General features: G+C 45.0%; 6 protein-coding genes across 6 annotated transcripts; 4 read left to right on the top strand and 2 right to left on the bottom strand.

Annotated features, from left to right (window-relative positions):
- Positions 1-204: 204 nt before the first annotated feature.
- Positions 205-3,385, top strand: EAE97_006122 (uncharacterized protein). The gene is made up of 4 exons (XM_038876635.1): positions 205-1,942; positions 1,995-2,157; positions 2,213-2,432; positions 2,492-3,385. Exons 1-4 carry the CDS (start codon positions 818-820, stop codon positions 3,060-3,062), a joined length of 2,079 nt encoding a protein of 692 aa, XP_038732342.1. The 5' UTR covers positions 205-817; the 3' UTR covers positions 3,063-3,385.
- A 4-nt stretch (positions 3,386-3,389) lies between these two features.
- Positions 3,390-6,190, bottom strand: EAE97_006121 (uncharacterized protein; the record flags this gene model as incomplete). The annotated part of the gene is made up of 3 exons (XM_038876634.1): positions 3,390-4,377; positions 4,426-4,528; positions 4,646-6,190. 3 exons carry the CDS (start codon positions 6,188-6,190, stop codon positions 3,479-3,481), a joined length of 2,547 nt encoding a protein of 848 aa, XP_038732341.1. The 3' UTR covers positions 3,390-3,478.
- Positions 6,191-6,767: 577 nt separating this feature from the next.
- Positions 6,768-8,928, bottom strand: EAE97_006120 (uncharacterized protein; the record flags this gene model as incomplete). The annotated part of the gene is made up of 2 exons (XM_038876633.1): positions 6,768-8,759; positions 8,806-8,928. 2 exons carry the CDS (start codon positions 8,926-8,928, stop codon positions 6,768-6,770), a joined length of 2,115 nt encoding a protein of 704 aa, XP_038732340.1.
- Positions 8,929-9,341: 413 nt separating this feature from the next.
- Positions 9,342-9,874, top strand: EAE97_006119 (uncharacterized protein; the record flags this gene model as incomplete). The annotated part of the gene is made up of 3 exons (XM_038876632.1): positions 9,342-9,362; positions 9,475-9,664; positions 9,804-9,874. The coding sequence occupies 3 exons, from the start codon at positions 9,342-9,344 to the stop codon at positions 9,872-9,874; spliced, it is 282 nt and encodes a 93-aa protein (XP_038732339.1).
- Positions 9,875-10,680: 806 nt separating this feature from the next.
- On the top strand, positions 10,681-13,265 carry EAE97_006118 (uncharacterized protein; the record flags this gene model as incomplete). The annotated part of the gene is made up of 5 exons (XM_038876631.1): positions 10,681-10,810; positions 10,945-10,968; positions 11,058-11,732; positions 11,782-12,943; positions 12,995-13,265. 5 exons carry the CDS (start codon positions 10,681-10,683, stop codon positions 13,263-13,265), a joined length of 2,262 nt encoding a protein of 753 aa, XP_038732338.1.
- A 1,001-nt stretch (positions 13,266-14,266) lies between these two features.
- EAE97_006117 (uncharacterized protein) lies at positions 14,267-17,700 on the top strand (the record flags this gene model as incomplete). Its single annotated transcript, XM_038876630.1, has 4 exons — positions 14,267-14,277; positions 14,361-15,210; positions 15,263-16,295; positions 16,355-17,700. The coding sequence occupies 4 exons, from the start codon at positions 14,267-14,269 to the stop codon at positions 17,698-17,700; spliced, it is 3,240 nt and encodes a 1,079-aa protein (XP_038732337.1).
- Between the last annotated feature and the right edge of the window lie 35 nt (positions 17,701-17,735).

Here is a 17,735-nt window from a genome sequence, read left to right as displayed (position 1 = left end):
ATGTTAGGTTAGTGGATTAGATTCAGATTAGATAAGCTCGATAAGATAATCATCACATTTTTGCAATAATTTATCCGGGCTCTTGGGAGAATCGGAGCAGTCGGCCGCTCAATCCACAGATTTCTCCAGTGACTCGAGTGGGTATGTGATGTGGATCACTGGTGGATGATGCTTTTTCGAAAAAAATTTATGTTCTGAAATCCAAACCACACGTTCATCACACTCCGGCGTGAATGCAAATACAACGACAACGATACATCTGATTGTACTGCAAAGAAGTCAATTCAGAAATTCTTCATAGTAAATCTTGTACGCTACAAGATAAAACTACTACACAACCAAACTACGGCGGTCGCAGCTGTCCCACGAACGATACACACTTCTACGCCCCGAACTCGATGTACAGTTCGAAATTCAACGGTTTAAAGGCATCGATCAAGTTCCAACGAGAACTCCAATTTCTTCTACAATACACACAGATTTTTACTACGAATTTAAGAGGAAGCTGAGGTGGAAAGCAAGATACAACCCATACTTGAAACCATTTCACTTTCACCTACAATATCGAACATCAACACAATATCAGAAGAGATATATAGCCGGCACAAGGTAGACTTATTATCGAAACTGAGTCCTTTCAAACTTTGGTTAGCCAACCGAGTCGTATTGTCGTCGTTCACAATACACGTTCGCGTCGAGGAAGAGAAAGACAATAAGAGTGCTGTCAAGATACGCTATTGTAAAAACTAACATTTTGAGCGCGTTTTACGCCCACCGATCCGACTAAGAAGACAATAGAGGGTAGATTTTCTTCAAAATGGCGACTAAAGTTATGAAGATGTACAAAACACCTCTATTTCCATCATTCGATTCTTCAAATACGCCAGCATACAACTATACGGGGGCATTCAAGTACAACCCAAGGTCATTCCTAATGAAGAACCCACGTCAAAACAAGCTGTACGCACAATACTTCGCTCAATCGAAGAATTATAGAAGAAGATCTGCACGCTGTAGGAAGTCGTCATCTCCCGCAAGATCAGCATCCTCTTCTTCTAATTCGAGTTCGAAATCATCTGTTTCTCCACCACCATCAACCAATTCTTCTAGCTCGCATCCCGCAGCAAAATCCAATTCTAGCTCAAAGGCGTCTGTTTCACCTCCGAGAAAATTATCTGTCTCTCCGCCACCAATGAAAGCCGCCGAAACTACTGTTCACCCCGAGAAAATCGATACCCCTCTGTCAGTAGAGCTATCTACTTCTACTCCTCATTCATTGGCGTCTGTTTTTCCTCGAGAAAACCCATTTGCCGCCTCATCTTCATCAAAGAATCCCGACAACACACCTACTTCTCCATCTATTTCTTCCCTATCAGTAAAGGGGTCTGACAACATAATCTCCTCATCTATTCCTTCCACCTCTTCGAAATTACCTCCCTCTCCACCCCCTTCATCCGCAATATCGGCTATATCAAGGACGCCTCTACCTTCATCTTCATCATCGGCTGCTCAAAAGATACCACTACCCTCGCCTCCATCATCTGCAGTCTCAGCTCCTTCGAAGCCAGCCGTCTCCTTACCGAACAAACCACGCCCAGATGATAAAAATGAGATAACTACTCAACTCAATCCTTTTAAGCAAACAACTTCCGAGGCAAAGAGCAACACGATCACTGTTAAAAGCGTTGAATCATCGAGACCCCATCCTGTTGTTAAAGACGAAAAGATTACTGTCAAGATTGGCGCTTCAAAGAGATCGCGGCCAGATGATGAGGATGAAAGGATTGCTGCTCAGAGTGAATCCCCAAAGAAACGACGAATTGCTGCCAAGGTCTCGAAAGTCGCTACCAAGAAAGCTACCACTTCGAAGCCGGCTGTAAAGCTTTCGAAAGAAGAATTGGAGAAGGCACGCAGTGACTCGCTCAGAAAACGAAGATACTTGGTATGTTCATCAACTATCACTCATTTATTCATACTAATTCTCATATTTTTAGGCCTCGAAAGTACGCAATGACTCAACACGCATGCCATCAAATGCACAGAGGGGGCTCTCCAATGTCACTGGATATGCATGCTACAGAAACAGTCTTTTACAAGGACTTTTACATCTTCCCAAGTTCTTCAATTTCTTAATTGACCAACATCCTGTGGAAACTTGTAAGCTATTCCCCGTTCGAGGGTTTGTTGTTCATTAGCTCACAAAGATTACTAGGCGACATACCCAAAAGAGATTGCTTGGCCTGTTCTCTTAGCCTCCTCTCTTCAAAGTATTGGGCCGTTGATATTCCTTCCAAGGATATCACACCAATTCTGAGAAAACTTGAGGTTCAGTGCAAGCGTCTTGGGTGGTATCCTGGACCCTCTGGTCAAGGTGATCCCCATGAGCAAATTACCTGGATGTTAGAAAAGATTGAGAAACAGATCAAGGCGTCGTAAGTCTTATTTCCTCTGGTTCATATATAGGAACGTGTTACTGACCTTGTTTGTTCAGGAGCGTTGCTAGTATGCAATCGATAATGCAGCTTGTTTTGAGCAGCAGAATCAAATGCGTTCACTGTAATAATGTCTCTGTGGGAGACTTACAAGATGAACTAGCCTTATCCATACCCCTCAAGCCGCGTATCAGAGGTGGTTCTGTGTCTTCGTACTTGCATAAGTACTTGCATGAGACTATTGAAGGTTATAAGTGCGAGAAGTGTAAGGTAACGGGGGACGTTCATCGAGTACAGTCGATCAGTCACGCACCGGATATCTTGTTTGTCCAGCTTAAACGGTTTGGTTACGATGGAAGAAAGGATAAGCTTGCTATTCCGATCGACCATACCCTCGACCTCAGTCCTTATCGCGACCCTAGTGGAAGCAAGGACTCCATGGAGTACGAGCTTGTAGCATCTGTTTCGCACTCTGGTAGCCTCGACTACGGACATTACACCTGTGATGCTCGTGGACCCGATGGTCGCTGGAGTTGCTTTAACGATTCGCATTACAATGCTACGACTCTGGCAAAGGCTTTGGGGGGTAACGAACCGTATTTGCTGCTCTACCAACGCAAACAGACTTAGTTGTCGATCTGAGGTCGTATGCTAGCCGCTTTGGAGCGTGCTAGATCCCTCTAAGTTTGCTGTTTGGAGAGAAAACATCAGTTCTTGGTCGTTGTGCGAGTTGTCATTTTGTTGGCCTGGGTGTCCCTGCCTGAGCTCATGTGTAGGTTAGGGTTGGATTATTTTATGATTCCTACTTTGTGGTTCCACGGAGTTTGGGATTATGTCGAGAGAAAGGGATACCTTCTCGGCGACTTTGGTGTGGCGTAAATAGCGCACGATACCAACTTTGTTATTATCTACTTCACGATATAATACGATGAAAATGTTTGAACTTTAATTATTGAACCTGTGTAAAATTATTGAGTCGTGATTTGTGATTCTTGCATGACTATAATCTCCTTTCCACTGGAGCTAGAACCATATCCAAACATTTATTAATACAATCCGAAATCAGCAGCCTTTTTTCTGTCTCCTCTGGGCAAAGAGCCCAAGCTCTTCGGTTCGACGGGAGATTCATGTTTCACATTGTCGATAGATCGTTCGGTTACTACAAGCCTAGTCATTCCTTTCTCGATCCTTTCATCCTCATTCTTGGATGACGTAGATGGTGTTTCTGGAGCGGTCAGTTGTATATGCACGTCTAGATCATCATCGTTGTCGATCATTTGAATTCCTCCTTCGTCTTCGGAGCATGAATAATAAGGAGATGGCGAGGAAGGAGTGGTGGTATTCGGTGTGGCGAGTGTAGCTGTGGTTGTGGTGATACTAGGTGATGTAGTGCCGTTCGAGTGTGAAGCGAAATGAGTATCTGAGATACTTTTAGTTGTACTTGTGACTGTTTCTGTCGGGGTTGCTGGCGAGCCTAGTAAATCTTCCATATCATGCGAGTTGCTAGTTGTCGAAGAGATGTTGGGATTCTTGTAATCCAATTGTCCAGAGGGCAATGGAACATCGGCTTCCAACTCCGCTACCTCTCCAAAATCAATCAATAGCTCTTCCTCTATTTCATCCTTCTTGACCTGGCCCTCGCCATCATTCATTAAAATACCTTCTTCTCCCTCTCTCCCATTCTCCCATTTCTCCTCGTCGGCATCACGCATGCTAGGAAATACATAGGTCCCCAAAACCCTATCAACGATCTCTTCGTATTTTAGATGCGAATTGAGTTTAGAACTCACGTCGATATTAGTGACGCCTTCAATGTGCTCAATTGGTTGTAGACCGGAAATTCCATACTGTAGGGAGGTAAAACGATATAGGAAGGCGAGGAGGAGATCAGAGGGGTTGTAAACGTTCAAGAGGGGTCCGGAGATGACGGTGCGGAGGGGGAGAACTAGTGTAGTGTTAGAGGGAGAATGGATAGAAAGAAGGGGGGACTTACGGGAAAGAGTCGATGAGGGGATTGGAGAGCCGATTAGTACCACACTGTCGATGAGACCGAAGGCGTGGCGTTCGGCGAGAGAGCGGAGGCAGGAGTATATTACCTATGAGGAGAGAATTAGCTAACTCTGAAAATCCTTTTTGGTACATGATCTCCAAAGTCTAGACCAGTTTGAACACTTGAAAGTACATTGAGACTGAAAAGAAAAGTTGACACATACCCGACTCCCTAATGAGTACCCAACTAGCATCACCGGACGTTCTCCTTGAGCTCTATTGATAAGCGCATCAGCCAGAACTTCTCCAGCTTTCTCAGCCCTTCTCCTAGCTCTTGCAAAAGGATTATCAATCCCAGTAGCCATCTTCAATAGGTAGACTGGCCATAACGCTCCCCATAAAGTAGCCAAAACGGTGCGTTTCAAGATCTCCATTTTAACCATCGACCATGCATAACTCCCAACCGTATCCTTCAAACTATTTCCCAACTCTACCAATGCATTGGTTTCATATCTCAGCGCGAAAACTTCACATCCATGCCCACTATCTTCATTTCCCTCGCTCACAGCAAGTTTTCTCCACGGCCTAATAATATCCCTTTCCTCCCCTACCCACCCATTAACCCCAATCAGCACCCTCAACCTCCTCTTCTCCATCTCTTCTTCCTCTTTCGTCCCAAACTTCCCCCATTCCCCTTTAACATCCAGAAACTTAAAATCCTCCACCTCCCTCGCATACTTATCCATCATTTCCCCCGTCATGCGTGCTCCGTACGCTCCAAAAAACGTTCCCACCAGCGCCCCATTCATACAAAAGACACCCAGGAAAGACGCCAAGCCTCCCAAACCCACCGAGCCCATGAGTCCCCCAATAGCACCAGCGACGACAGGAGCTGCAAGCCCGCCGGTGACACCGATCAACGCGGCGCCTGCTACCGAGGCAAGCCCGACTTTCCAACGACGGGAAGATGTATTCTGGGTTGCGCGAGCGGCGGTTTCGGCGTCCGCGTTGAGGGCGGCTTTGGAGGCTAGGAGGAGGGTGCGCGAGGTTTGGATTTCTTCGTGCGTGAGGAGGGAAGGGGGGAGAGAGAGGGAACTGGTTAGGTGGCAGAGGAGAACGCGGGAATGGGCAGAGTAGGTTCCGAGAGAGAGAACGATGATTAGAAGACTTGAGAGGATATGGATGCGGTCTTGAAGGGAAATGGTGGTTAGACGGGTGGGAATTGGAGGGTAGAGGGTTTGGAAAGTGAGGATATCTTTGCTAGGTTCATTGTCGATATTAGAAGCGGGGCTATAAGGAGGCGGTGGTCTCGAAGCGAGAAACTCTTTCTTTTTTTGATCTGCACGGGGATCATCTGGAGAATTCAAAATTTTGCCTAATTGCGTGATGATTGAATCACGCCAAGAATCGAAATAATCTAGAGCTGCTCTTTCCAAAGCTTTTAGCTTGGGCGTCGAAAGGTTTTGATTTAGACGGGCTTCGAGACGGCGTTGTTGAGCTGTTTCCAGGTCGATTTCTGAAGTTGGTGTTGAAGCGGGCGAGGAGGTGTTGGAATAGTGGGCAGTTGGGTGGGAAGAGACATTTGGATGAGGTCCTGGAATGTTGTTGTTTAGATTGGAGTTTGGTTGATTTAAGGGGTTGGAAAAGGAATCTGTGATTGTTTTGCGCATGTGTTCTGTGATAGACCCGATTAGGATGTTGAGGGCTCTTCGACGTGCGGGGTTGAGGATAAGTTTGAGATCTTTTGGATCGGCCGCTGTGGGCGCCATCTTTACAATTGAGTTTTGGATCTATGATGTGTAGTGATATAACATTGGGACTGATAGTATTGGTTAGAATCAGGGGAAAGTTAGACAATGGCTTTGATCCAGAGATATATGAGGTGAGAATATGTCATGTAACAGAATCTTGGAGCCTAATATGACTTGCTCCGTGATCTAGATTCGACACAGCCCCACTGTTCAAGATGTGCCTCTTCCGTGCAGATTAGAAATGAATGCCAAGAGGTAGGCGATCTGGATTTGTATTTCTGATTACGGAGGGGTTGACCTGAAAGCCAGGAAGATAGAAAGCTTCCCCCTGCGCTATGCTGCCATGGAGGTTATGTCAGCGTGGGATTATAATACAGGGGTAAAAGTGGACCAATTCTGCTTGGCCATCCATATTGGTGTGTTATTGATTTATATGAGATAGCCGAGAATTAGCTGATATAGAAATGAATAACAAAGGAACAAAAAGGCAATCATGTCGATTGTTAACTAGGGTATATTCAACGCAACGACGCCATATCTATCACATACAGCTATCTCATCGCCTCAACAAGTATCGCCCCCTCTAACTCTTAAATTACAACCCGTTGATGCCAATCACATCATGAGCATTCTGTGCTGATGACTCCATTCTGGCCACCAATTTCTTGACATTTGTCCACTCCTCACTTCTGGCACTGTCCTTGCCGCCAAGATCCGGGCCAACCTCAAATATTGAAAGCACACCGTCAATACCACCGGTTGCGATACGTTTTCCTTCAGTTTTTTCCCAAGCGAGTTTGTTCAAGCTCTTGGACATAATGCTTCGACCGCCCTTTCGGCCGCTTGGCTGGACTTTAGACACTGGAACCTCAGTGTCCACGGTTATGTCCCATACTTCTAGATTACCTGCTCCGTCCACAAGTGAGAATACACCGGGTTTTATAGGTGACCAGGCTGCGTCATAGACAAGATCCTCTCTGGTAAAATCGAATAATGGAGCGACTGCCTGGCTTTCTCCTGAGATAGAAGTGGTTGCTGTCGCAGTTGGAGCCCGGACTTTCCACAGTTTAACGGTCCAGTCCAAGGAACTGGTAAGAACAAGATCGCCAAGATCAACAGGACCCTTTGCTGGATGGAAACTCAAAGACATGACGGGTGCTGCATGACCACGGTAAGTGACTCTTTGATCAGCACCTGCCTTGGCACCTGCTCGATCATATCTATGGCAAGAATATACAGTTCCTTCCTCCGAACCAACGAGAAAGTATGTCGGGTCGGTTTGTGGGAAAGCCATACAAGTTGGGCTCATATCTTCAGTTTTTGCGGGCGGTGGATTTGTCAATGTAAGTAGTTCTTGTGGTTGCGCAAGCATATCTACAGTCCAGCCACACATGACACCGTCTGTCGAGCAGGATATAATATTATTAGCGTTTTGAGTTCCTACGATATCGACAGAATAGACCGGGTGAGTATGTCCCGATCCAGTTAAAGGTGTCTTTTGAACTGGTGCTGATTTTGCTCTTGTGTCCCAGAGTAAAACTTGACCGCTGTAAGCACCTCCAATGATCAAATTGGGGTGGAAAGGGGAGAATTTTGCGGCGAGAACATCTGATTGTGCATGAAACACAAATTCTGGTCTATCGTGAAGATGCATGTTCCAGACCTGAACCAGTCCATCAGGATCATGTGGTGCGGATGGATTCTTTGTATATGCTGCAAGAACAAGCTCGGGAAATTTGGGAGAGAAATCGATGGCACTGATCATCCTCTTCTTTGACCATCGTTCATCGTAGAATTGGGCAACCTCCTTTATCTTCCGTCGACCCCTTCCGCCTGTATTACCGTATTCATCGTCGTCCCCAACTCCATTTGCGCCATTTAATCCGTAATCTGCAAGCACATCGTATTCCTGATCTAATGCTCTTTCGATGACCTTACTTGATCTTTCAACAAATTCCATAAAGTCTTCTGACGATGTCACAGCATTCAGCTCTTCATTTGTCAAAATCCTCGCGGGGAAATTTGCTGTTGATAAATGCTGAGAATCTGGTCTTACAGGGCCATCTACAAGATCTCGAGTTGCCTTCAGCTCTTCCTCGATTTCCCGGCGAATGTTCTCCCTTAATTCTTCCTCTCTATTTTTTTCTCTCCTGCTTAGCCGTTTGCTTGGTGAATGAACTCCAGGGGGTTTGTTGAGTTCATCTTCCGAATCATCGAAACCTCGAGGCCTAGAGGTTTGTGTACCCCATTCCTCCGTTGTTTGTACCCCTTTACTGTATGAGAATACTTCCTTAATTGGAGATGGCGGAAATTCATAGACTGTAGATAATGGAACTGTGGAAAGAGACTGGGGAGTCGATATGGATAATGTTTGGGTCTGCGAGACTTGGGCAGTCGATATGGTCGATTCGGAAGGCTCATTACTTAGTTCACCGGCACTTAATACACTGTTTGGTCGACTCCCTCTCGCCGGTGATCCTGCTCCGCCAGGGCCAGTCGATCCGGGTCTACTATCTCCGACTAAGCTGGAAATTAGATTGTCAAGTTCCCTTCGATTATCGGCTCGTCCTGGTGTCGGTGATGCAAGCTATAGCTTGTAAGTTTAATTCAAGTATGAGGGTAAGTTTAATTACATCACTTCCACTTCCTACGCTCTGTCTGCTTACGGAAACTTCTCTCGCACGGAGTTCTCTTTGCCTCTTTAACTCTGCAAGTTTGGCTTTCTTCGCCAGAATTTCATCTCGTCGTTGTTGCATTTTGCGGAAGTTCTATGCCCATCTCATGGGCAAATACCTTTATTTTGCCGCAATATAGTGTTATTGAAAGACCTTGAAGTTCGCAGACGGTGGTTGAGTATTCCAGCGAATGGATGAGCCCAAATATGAAGTTGTGTTATCACAGTTCATAAATACAAGTAGACACGCAAAATAGAAGTCGCGTTTGTTGAATGCGCATTATTGTAATTTAGATATCACGTGGGAACTCTGGTCCCGCAAAATGCCGCTGAAGCTTGCTCTCGCGATATTTCATCCGACCACCTTGAAAAAGTTTATCGCCGACAACAATCACCCTACCTGCCTTTCGTTGTGATACCGAGTTCAATTGGTATTTCTTAAGCCACTACTCTTCTCACCATATTATCCCCGGCAAATTCTTACAACTATTCCTGATGGCTTCAACTGGGGTAAACGTACGTCTTAAGACTTCGCGCAATCCTTAACCCGGAGACTTCATTCCAAGTTGGAATCTATTCTTCGCAGGTCTATTGATAAAAGAAAGTGCTAACGTAGATTCTTCTATAGGTTCTGCGGTGGTCAGCCCTTGGTGCAGGTGTATTCTACGGATTCTACCATCAAATGAGCATATCTTCTGCAGCAAAAGCAGCAGCAGCAAGCAGGGAATTCGAGCACAAGCAAAAGTTGATTGAGCAAGCGAGAGCAGAGTACGCAAAGAAGAACTTGCCTGCGAGCCAAAAAACCGGAGGTGGTGACAGTACGTGAAGTTTTATTGGATTCCAGTCTCTACCACATTTACACCTGCCCAAATCTGCAACCGAATGAGGATTTTTGAGTCCATTTCGATACTTCAAACCGAACTTTCTGGATGGAACATTACTGACATTCAAAAACAGTTATACGGGACCCTATGGACAAGAATTTTGATCTCGAGGCATACTTGAAGGTTCTAGCAGCAGAGAACTAGGGGCATTCGTGGGATGGGGGTTTTAATTACGGGTAATGATAGAGGGGCATCGCTGAATGAGACCATTCGTGGTAGTTGGTATGGGCTCCGGCGATGTTTGGAGAGGGTTTCTAGGGTTTGAGCAAACACACAAAAGCCTTTAGACATCACTTAGGTGATACTTCTTGTACATTGTACTATAGACGACCAATACAGCTGGGAGCTTCTGTTGTTGGAGACCCAATTTTCACCTACGAGGACCACAGAAGAAGGAAGTACACGTCGAATGTTCCGAATTTGGATCATGAAAGACTTCCCAAACTTCCTTTTGTTCACATGGAATGAGTATACTGAGGTAATCATTTTTCTCATCGACAGGCCAAACCAGCCGGGAACACATATAACCGCTATATCTACAAGAAAACTGTAGAAGAAACAATTAGACCTCATTTTTTTCTACAGAGCATAAATCCTTCGCACTGCTTCGCTTGACAATGACGGGATCAGAGAATACAGCAAGGAATACATTCTTCTCTTCAAACCGGAGCCAAACAAAATTAGTTCGCGCCCCAAAACATCATCACCTAGACACTTCTTGAGATATTGAGATAAGCATCCTACATGTGGTACACATCACAAATAGAGAATAAGCCATTGATGTGTTGATCCATTCACGTGATATTCAAACTAGTGCGGCGGGTCACTGAACTTAATCCCTGTGAACTGACGCGGAGCTCTGAAAGTGCGGCATTGCGAACAGATATGTGTTAATCCAGAGAAACTTTCAACCAGCGACAACTTTCCTTTTCACCATAGCTGCCATCAACATGGTTGCAAAAACTCAGGAACCGTTCTTCCAAGGGAGTACGGGAAAGAACTCTCGTGGGGTTTTAAGAATTGTAATTCTTTGCTTAATTGCTGGCGCTGCAATTGCCAGTCGACTGTTTTCTGTGATTCGTAAGTACCTCAAGCTTCACACATAATGCTCCGAGCATTTTGCATTCTTCATGGCATTGAAGGGCATAACAGTCTCGTCGTGCTTTCTGCCAATGCCCAAGCTGTGCAACAAAAGCTAATATTATTACGTTTAGGATTCGAGAGTATAATTCACGAATGTTAGTACCCAACGGACCCCTCAATGGACGGAGCTCTCTTTGCTCCAGATCTACTCTCAATGAATGCCCGGAAACTAACTTACATTTAGTCGATCCTTGGTTCAATTTCAGAGCTACAAAATACTTGGTCTCGAATGGGTTCTACGATTTCTGGGATTGGTTTGACGACCGAACATGGCATCCACTTGGTCGAGTTACGGGAGGAACTTTATACCCAGGTCTCATGGTGACCAGTGGTGTCATCTACCATGCCCTTCGAGCTCTTACTATACCAGTCGATATTCGAAACATTTGTGTGCTTCTTGCACCTGGTTTCTCTGGTCTGACTGCCTTCGCAACCTACCTCTTCACCAATGAGATGTCCACATCCCCTTCCGCCGGTCTTCTTGCAGCTATTTTCATGGGAATTGCACCAGGTTACATTTCGCGATCAGTTGCAGGCAGCTACGATAACGAAGCCATTGCAATCTTCTTACTCGTCTTTACGTTCTACCTCTGGATCAAAGCCATCAAGCTCGGGTCTGCATTTTGGGGTGCTCTTTGCGCCTTGTTCTATGGATACATGGTATCAGCCTGGGGTGGATATGTTTTCATTACCAATTTGATTCCTCTTCATGTCTTTGTATTAGTCTGCATGGGGAGATTCAGTCCAAGAGTTTATGTCAGTTACTGTACTTGGTACGCACTAGGCACGTTGGCAAGCATGCAAATTCCATTTGTAGGATTTTTGCCAATTCGCAGTAGTGAGCATATGTCTGCTCTCGGTACGTTCAATCACCTTGTTTTGAAATGTCTATGTACTAATCTGTTCAGGTGTTTTCGGCCTTCTTCAATTGGTTGGATTCGTCGAGTTTGTCCGCTCGGGTGTACCAAGCAAGCAATTCGCCACTCTCCTTAGAGGGTTTGTCCTTGCCGTTTTCGCTATCTCCTTTGGTGGCTTAGTACTTTTGACCGTCTCTGGTGTCATTGCTCCTTGGACTGGACGTTTCTACTCTTTGTGGGATACCGGATACGCCAAGATTCACATCCCTATCATTGCCTCTGTCTCTGAGCATCAGCCAACCGCATGGCCAGCTTATTTCTTCGATCTTAACCTTCTCATCTGGCTCTTCCCAGCTGGTGTGTACCTTTGCTTCTTGAAGCTTGCCGATGAACAAGTTTTCGTTGTTGTATACGCAATTCTTGCCAGTTACTTCTCTGGTGTCATGGTTAGATTAATGCTTACTTTGACCCCAATCGTCTGTGTGGCTGCCGCGTTGGCATTGTCCAATATCTTGGACACTTACTTGACCTTCAAGTCGCCTGAAGAACCAACCGCAACCTCTGCTGTAACTGACGGTGCTAGCAATGGCGCCACTAAGAAGGCCGCTAAACAAGAGGAACTCCGCTCCATGCGTCAACCTCTTGTCGGTATCTACGCTAGCTTCTCCAAGATTTCAGTTGTTGGCGCCATGACAACATATCTCTTGATCTTTGTTCTCCACTGTACTTGGGTCACATCAAATGCCTACTCTTCTCCATCTGTCGTGCTCGCTAGTAGAATGCCAGACGGTAGTCAGCACATCATCGATGATTACAGAGAGGCTTATCAATGGTTACGACAAAACACCAAGGAAGATGCGAAGATCATGTCCTGGTGGGATTACGGTTACCAGATTGGTGGTATGGCTGACAGACCAACACTTGTCGACAACAATACCTGGAACAACACCCACATCGCGACTGTCGGAAAGGCAATGAGCTCTCGTGAGGAGGTCAGCTACCCTATAATGCGCCAACACGAAGTAGATTATGTTCTTGTTGTCTTTGGTGGTCTCCTTGGATACTCTGGAGATGATATCAACAAGTTCTTGTGGATGGTCAGAATTGCCGAAGGAATCTGGCCAGATGAGGTTAAGGAACGTGACTTTTTCACTGAGCGTGGAGAATACAGAGTTGATGATGGTGCCACACAAACCATGAAGGACAGCTTGATGTAAGCAACGCTGATCACGTTACTTTTGAAAATTTGCTAATTATTCAACAGGTATAAAATGTCATACTACAACTACAACTCCCTCTTTCCACCTGGACAAGCCCAAGATAGAGTTCGTGGCGTAAAGATGCCAGAAGTTGGGCCAGTTCTTAACACTGTTGAAGAAGCATTCACTAGTGAGAATTGGATCATCCGAATCTACAAGGTGAAAGACCTTGACAATGTTGGCCGAGACCATGCATCGGCAGCATCCTTCGATAGAGGAAACAAGAAGAAGAAGACATTGAAGAAGAGAGGGCCAAAAGTTTTGAGAGTTGAATAAAGAGATGAACTTTGCTTTGTATCATATTTCCTTATCCTGGGTTGGGCGCATTGAAAAATAGCGCGAGTCCAATGTTATGTATAGAAGACAAAATGTACTCGTAAATATGGCCCTGCGTTAGGCTCAATTGACTTCAGGCATTGATGTGACAGGTATGAGATCCATTTGACATTCAGTTCCTTTATTTCATAGCCCTCAATATAAACCTTTCAGGGTAAAGCTGAGAGATTCTTTCAACATTGTGGTTTACTTAGAGTAACAATTCACTCTATTATAATATACCACCTACCTACCTACATAAAAAGTCATTACTAATTAATGTTAGCTGGAACAAGACACCTGCTCTTTCCTATCATACAGCTTGAAGGCTGTTTCCCTTCGCTGTTCCCTTCACTTTTCTATCCCACGTTGTTCAAGCTTTGGACAAGAGAGCTCCCTCACATCACCTTCAAAGGTCGAGATGAGACTTTTTAATAACCGATAAGAGCCCGAAGAAACATTGCCCACCACCTTTCTTGATTATGGGTCGATAACAGTGAATGACAGCTTTTGAACTATCTCTCTTAATGTATCTATTCATTGATGAGACATCTGGTTGGTCAATGCCAGTGATGTTGATGATAGCCGAATAGGGAGAGCCCGAGACACCATCATAACACAGATTGAATATCTTGTTTCTCCCATCTTCTTTTGCACATCTATACAACCAAGTTTCTTAAGACAAAATTGCACTTCAAATTCCCTTCTACTTCTTTCATTGAGTCGGCTTTGTATTCAAATTTTAATATTAATTGCTTAATGGTAGGCAAGAATCGTATGATTTTGTGCTACCATTTTTTTACTCAACTTTTTTTTCATCTACTTTCCGACGTTTTTACAGGATTTCAATTCGTTTACTTTATGTCCGAACAGTAAAAAGACAACATACAATCCATATACAACTATCCTAGGACGGTCCTCGGGTGGTGAACTAATAACAATCCCCTAATTCGGTTGCCAAAATGCTTACCATGTAAGTATTTTCTCCTTTATTCGATTTAAGCAATTCGATTGAGTTTCTTTCTCAACGTTCTTGGTTCTAATCAATGGCATCAGGTTGCGAGCTGGCTCTCGGAGCGATGACGGCTCTGATACTACCGAGGAGATTGTAAGAGACGGATATCCATATTATTTTAAGAAGAATAATGGCCGCATGGTAATGGCGAGAAAGATTCCTACAAATCGTGCAAAGAAAAATTTCAGTTTGCTAGGTCAAACTTTCGGAATTCACGAACCAAAGAGAAAGACTTCTATGGAAACCTTGAGGAAGAAGAAGAAACTGGCGCGTTTTCCTATCCCACGACCTCCTTATTCGACAGCGCACCCACCACAACACTTTTCCGCTTTCGCACCACCGCCAATTCCTTATGCGCCAGCCATCCCTCAACAGCCTTTTCCGAATCCAAATTTCTTTCCTCAAACAAACCCTGGATTTCCTCCTTTCTACCCTGTTCCTGGATTTTCTGCTGCACCTGCACCTGTACCGGTGCCAGCATCGGCAACAGCACAGCAACCCATGCGATGGGCGTTTCCACCAAAAGCGTCAAAGCCACCAAATTTTGAAGAACTTCGAAAAGTTGAATCTGACTTTCTTAAGAGAACGAAGTCGAAGTCAAAGTCAAAAAGAGAAGGAAATATTGATGACCATACAGAGATAAAGAAAACTACAACGACCGTCATCACCAAGCATGTCTGTGTCAGCTGCCAAAGAGATCGCTCTTCCAAATATCATCTTGATAATCCAATCAAGACTGGTGAGATTCCTACCCCTGGGTTTTGTCGCAGGTGTCGCAGAAACGCTACCTCTACTAGCGGTTCAAGTAGCGATGACAGCGATGACAGTCGTTCAAAGATTCATGGATATAGAGGAAGAGGAAGAAGAAGAACAAAGGAGAAAAGCTCAAAGGTGAATTTGATTCCTCATTGATTTTTGAGGTTTCGTCACTAATATCTTTCAGAAGAATTACAGACGCAAACCCATGTCTCGAGTTCGCTCTATTGAATTTCTGAGCCGAGATGATGATAGAAGAGACAATACCCACTCTAATGACCATCGGCATGAAATTATCGTTGAGGAGGAAGTTACACGCGAACGCAAAACCGCACCCAAAGACCCAGCTAGACGAAGTGAGGACAACTCAAGACAGTCAGCATCCAGAAGCTACACTCGTACTGATGAAAGCGATCCCATTGAAGACAACACCACTGCCCGAGAAGAGCCAAAAGTGAGAATTAATATCACAAATCGATCCTTATCGGTCAGTCCACCATCAATCGTTGATGACCTCGGAGAAAAGCCAGTCCGCTTTGACCAGCAGACTAGGAAAGCAAACGCCACTTCTCAAGCCGCCTCTCGACAAGATCTTTATAAATCATACAGATACATTGAGCCACTTCACTCTGCTACTCCATTCGAATATCTGCCAAGATCTGTTCGCTTCTCAAAAGAGTCTCTTCCAAGCTTACGTATGAAAGATCATGCTCAGCGGAGACGTTCTGAGCGTACACATCCTGAGCGTTCTTATGATCATGATATTCATGAGCAAGTACATGAAAATGTTCCTCGTCGTCGCTCCGATGAAGATATTATCGTGGTTGAAACAGAACACGAACACCCTGAGTCACGAAATGAGCCAAGGCACTTGCCTCGCCATCGCTCGCGCTCCTCTGACGAAGACTTCATCGTTGTCGAGACCGAACATGAATTACCCAGATCTCGAACTGAGTCTAGACATAATCTAAGAAGACCACAAGCAAGACGTCACAGTCCTCCACGTGCCCCCATCAGGACTCGCGAAACGTATATCACTTCTGAAGTCGATCAACATGGCAATGAGACGCAGTATAAGTGGACTACTACAAGCCGAACAAGTTCAAGCTTAAGCTCTCTGAGAAGTTTCGTGCCAAGTAATCGGCGTACTTCTTCAGATCTCTACCATACTTCAACTGTTCGTCGTTCTTCAGATTCTAGCGAAGAGTTTAATAGAGCTTGTAAGTACCAGATTATCTCTCTTATGACATCCCCAATAATATTGACTAATTTTATCTAGATGAAATGGCTCATCAGAACTTGCCAAACCCAGGACCTCGTCGTCGTCAACGTAGCTCATTCAAAAGTTATGGAAGCTTTATGGATGGCACTAGGACACCTCCTCGAGCACCAGACCCACCAACTATGAACGGTAGTTGGGACCCTAGATATGTGCCCAGAAATAGAGATCGTTCAACTTCTCAGAGCAATCCACCTAAAGTTCCTCAACATCAGAGCACTCCTCGAAAAAATCAGACATGGATGAATGCATCGACAATCGATCAGCTTGATCACCGCTTGGAACAGAATCGAAAATCACGTGTCCATTCTCGATCATCTGGTTCTCAATCTTCCGGCTCAATGGTCACCCAATCCGATTCTTTCACAACAACATCAACATCAGCAGGCTTATATGAACCCAGCGTTTCGGATTCTACACGCCTTTCCATGGTCCCTCTACCAGTTTCTATTCGTGACACCACAGACAGTGGGAATGAAGTTGAATCAACTCTCGCCGCACCGAGTATAAAGGCAATTCTTAAAAAGAAGCCAGTTGTTGAAACTAGCCGTCGTCGTTATGAATGTGCTGAAATTACAAAGTCCAAAGTTGACGCCAATATTCATGCTGTCCGTTCCACTTCCCAGAAATACAGGGATCAAATTGGAAGCTATACAGCCTATGTTGAGTACGGTAAAGCAGCAGTAGCTCCCAACGAAACAAATCATCTTACCGCTAGTGGTCGCACTCGAGACGTTGCAGGCAGAGATGATAATGCTACCATCTTTGACGACGCTACCGATCTCACTCTCCGAACAGCTCGTTCTAAGGCTGCTGTTCTTGATCGTGTCAAGCTTCGACGCCGGGTATCTTTTCAAGAGAACCCTGAGTATTCGGCTACTCCTAAACCATCTAGAGAAAATTCTTGGGCCGAGAATACCAATTATGATGCGGAGCAATCATATGGTGGCAATACCTATACCAACGATCAATCTTGGGATGCCAATGCAGATCGATCTTATAGTGCTACTAGTAACAGGTATCAATCATGGGGAGCTGAAGCCGCCGAAGATATCTCTCGGGGTACCAACACCAAGACTACTGGCAACAATTTCTGGTCGAGCCCAACAGATACCGAAACCGTCCTTCCAGACATAGGCGGCTATAGCGGTGGGGCAGGTGCCAAATGTAATCCCTTGGATTTCAGCGGAGACGGTTATGCCTCTACTCCTACACCCAAGTCTAAATCCGGTACGGGAGGGAATGGTAATACCGACGGTGATGACAGTAATAAAAATAAGAAGCAAGCTGATGATGATAATGATGGCTGGGGTCCCATCCCTACATTTTCTTCTCTCAAACTTTGAGCTCTTCTCGGCATTTCTTCATCCGCTTACTTCCA

This window comes from Botrytis byssoidea, assembly GCF_014898295.1.
Source record: "Botrytis byssoidea strain MUCL 94 chromosome Unknown BBYS_011, whole genome shotgun sequence".
NCBI lineage: Eukaryota > Fungi > Ascomycota > Leotiomycetes > Helotiales > Sclerotiniaceae > Botrytis > Botrytis byssoidea.
The sequence above is the reverse complement of the archived record's forward strand: the minus strand, read 5'-3'. Positions and strand labels throughout refer to the sequence as shown.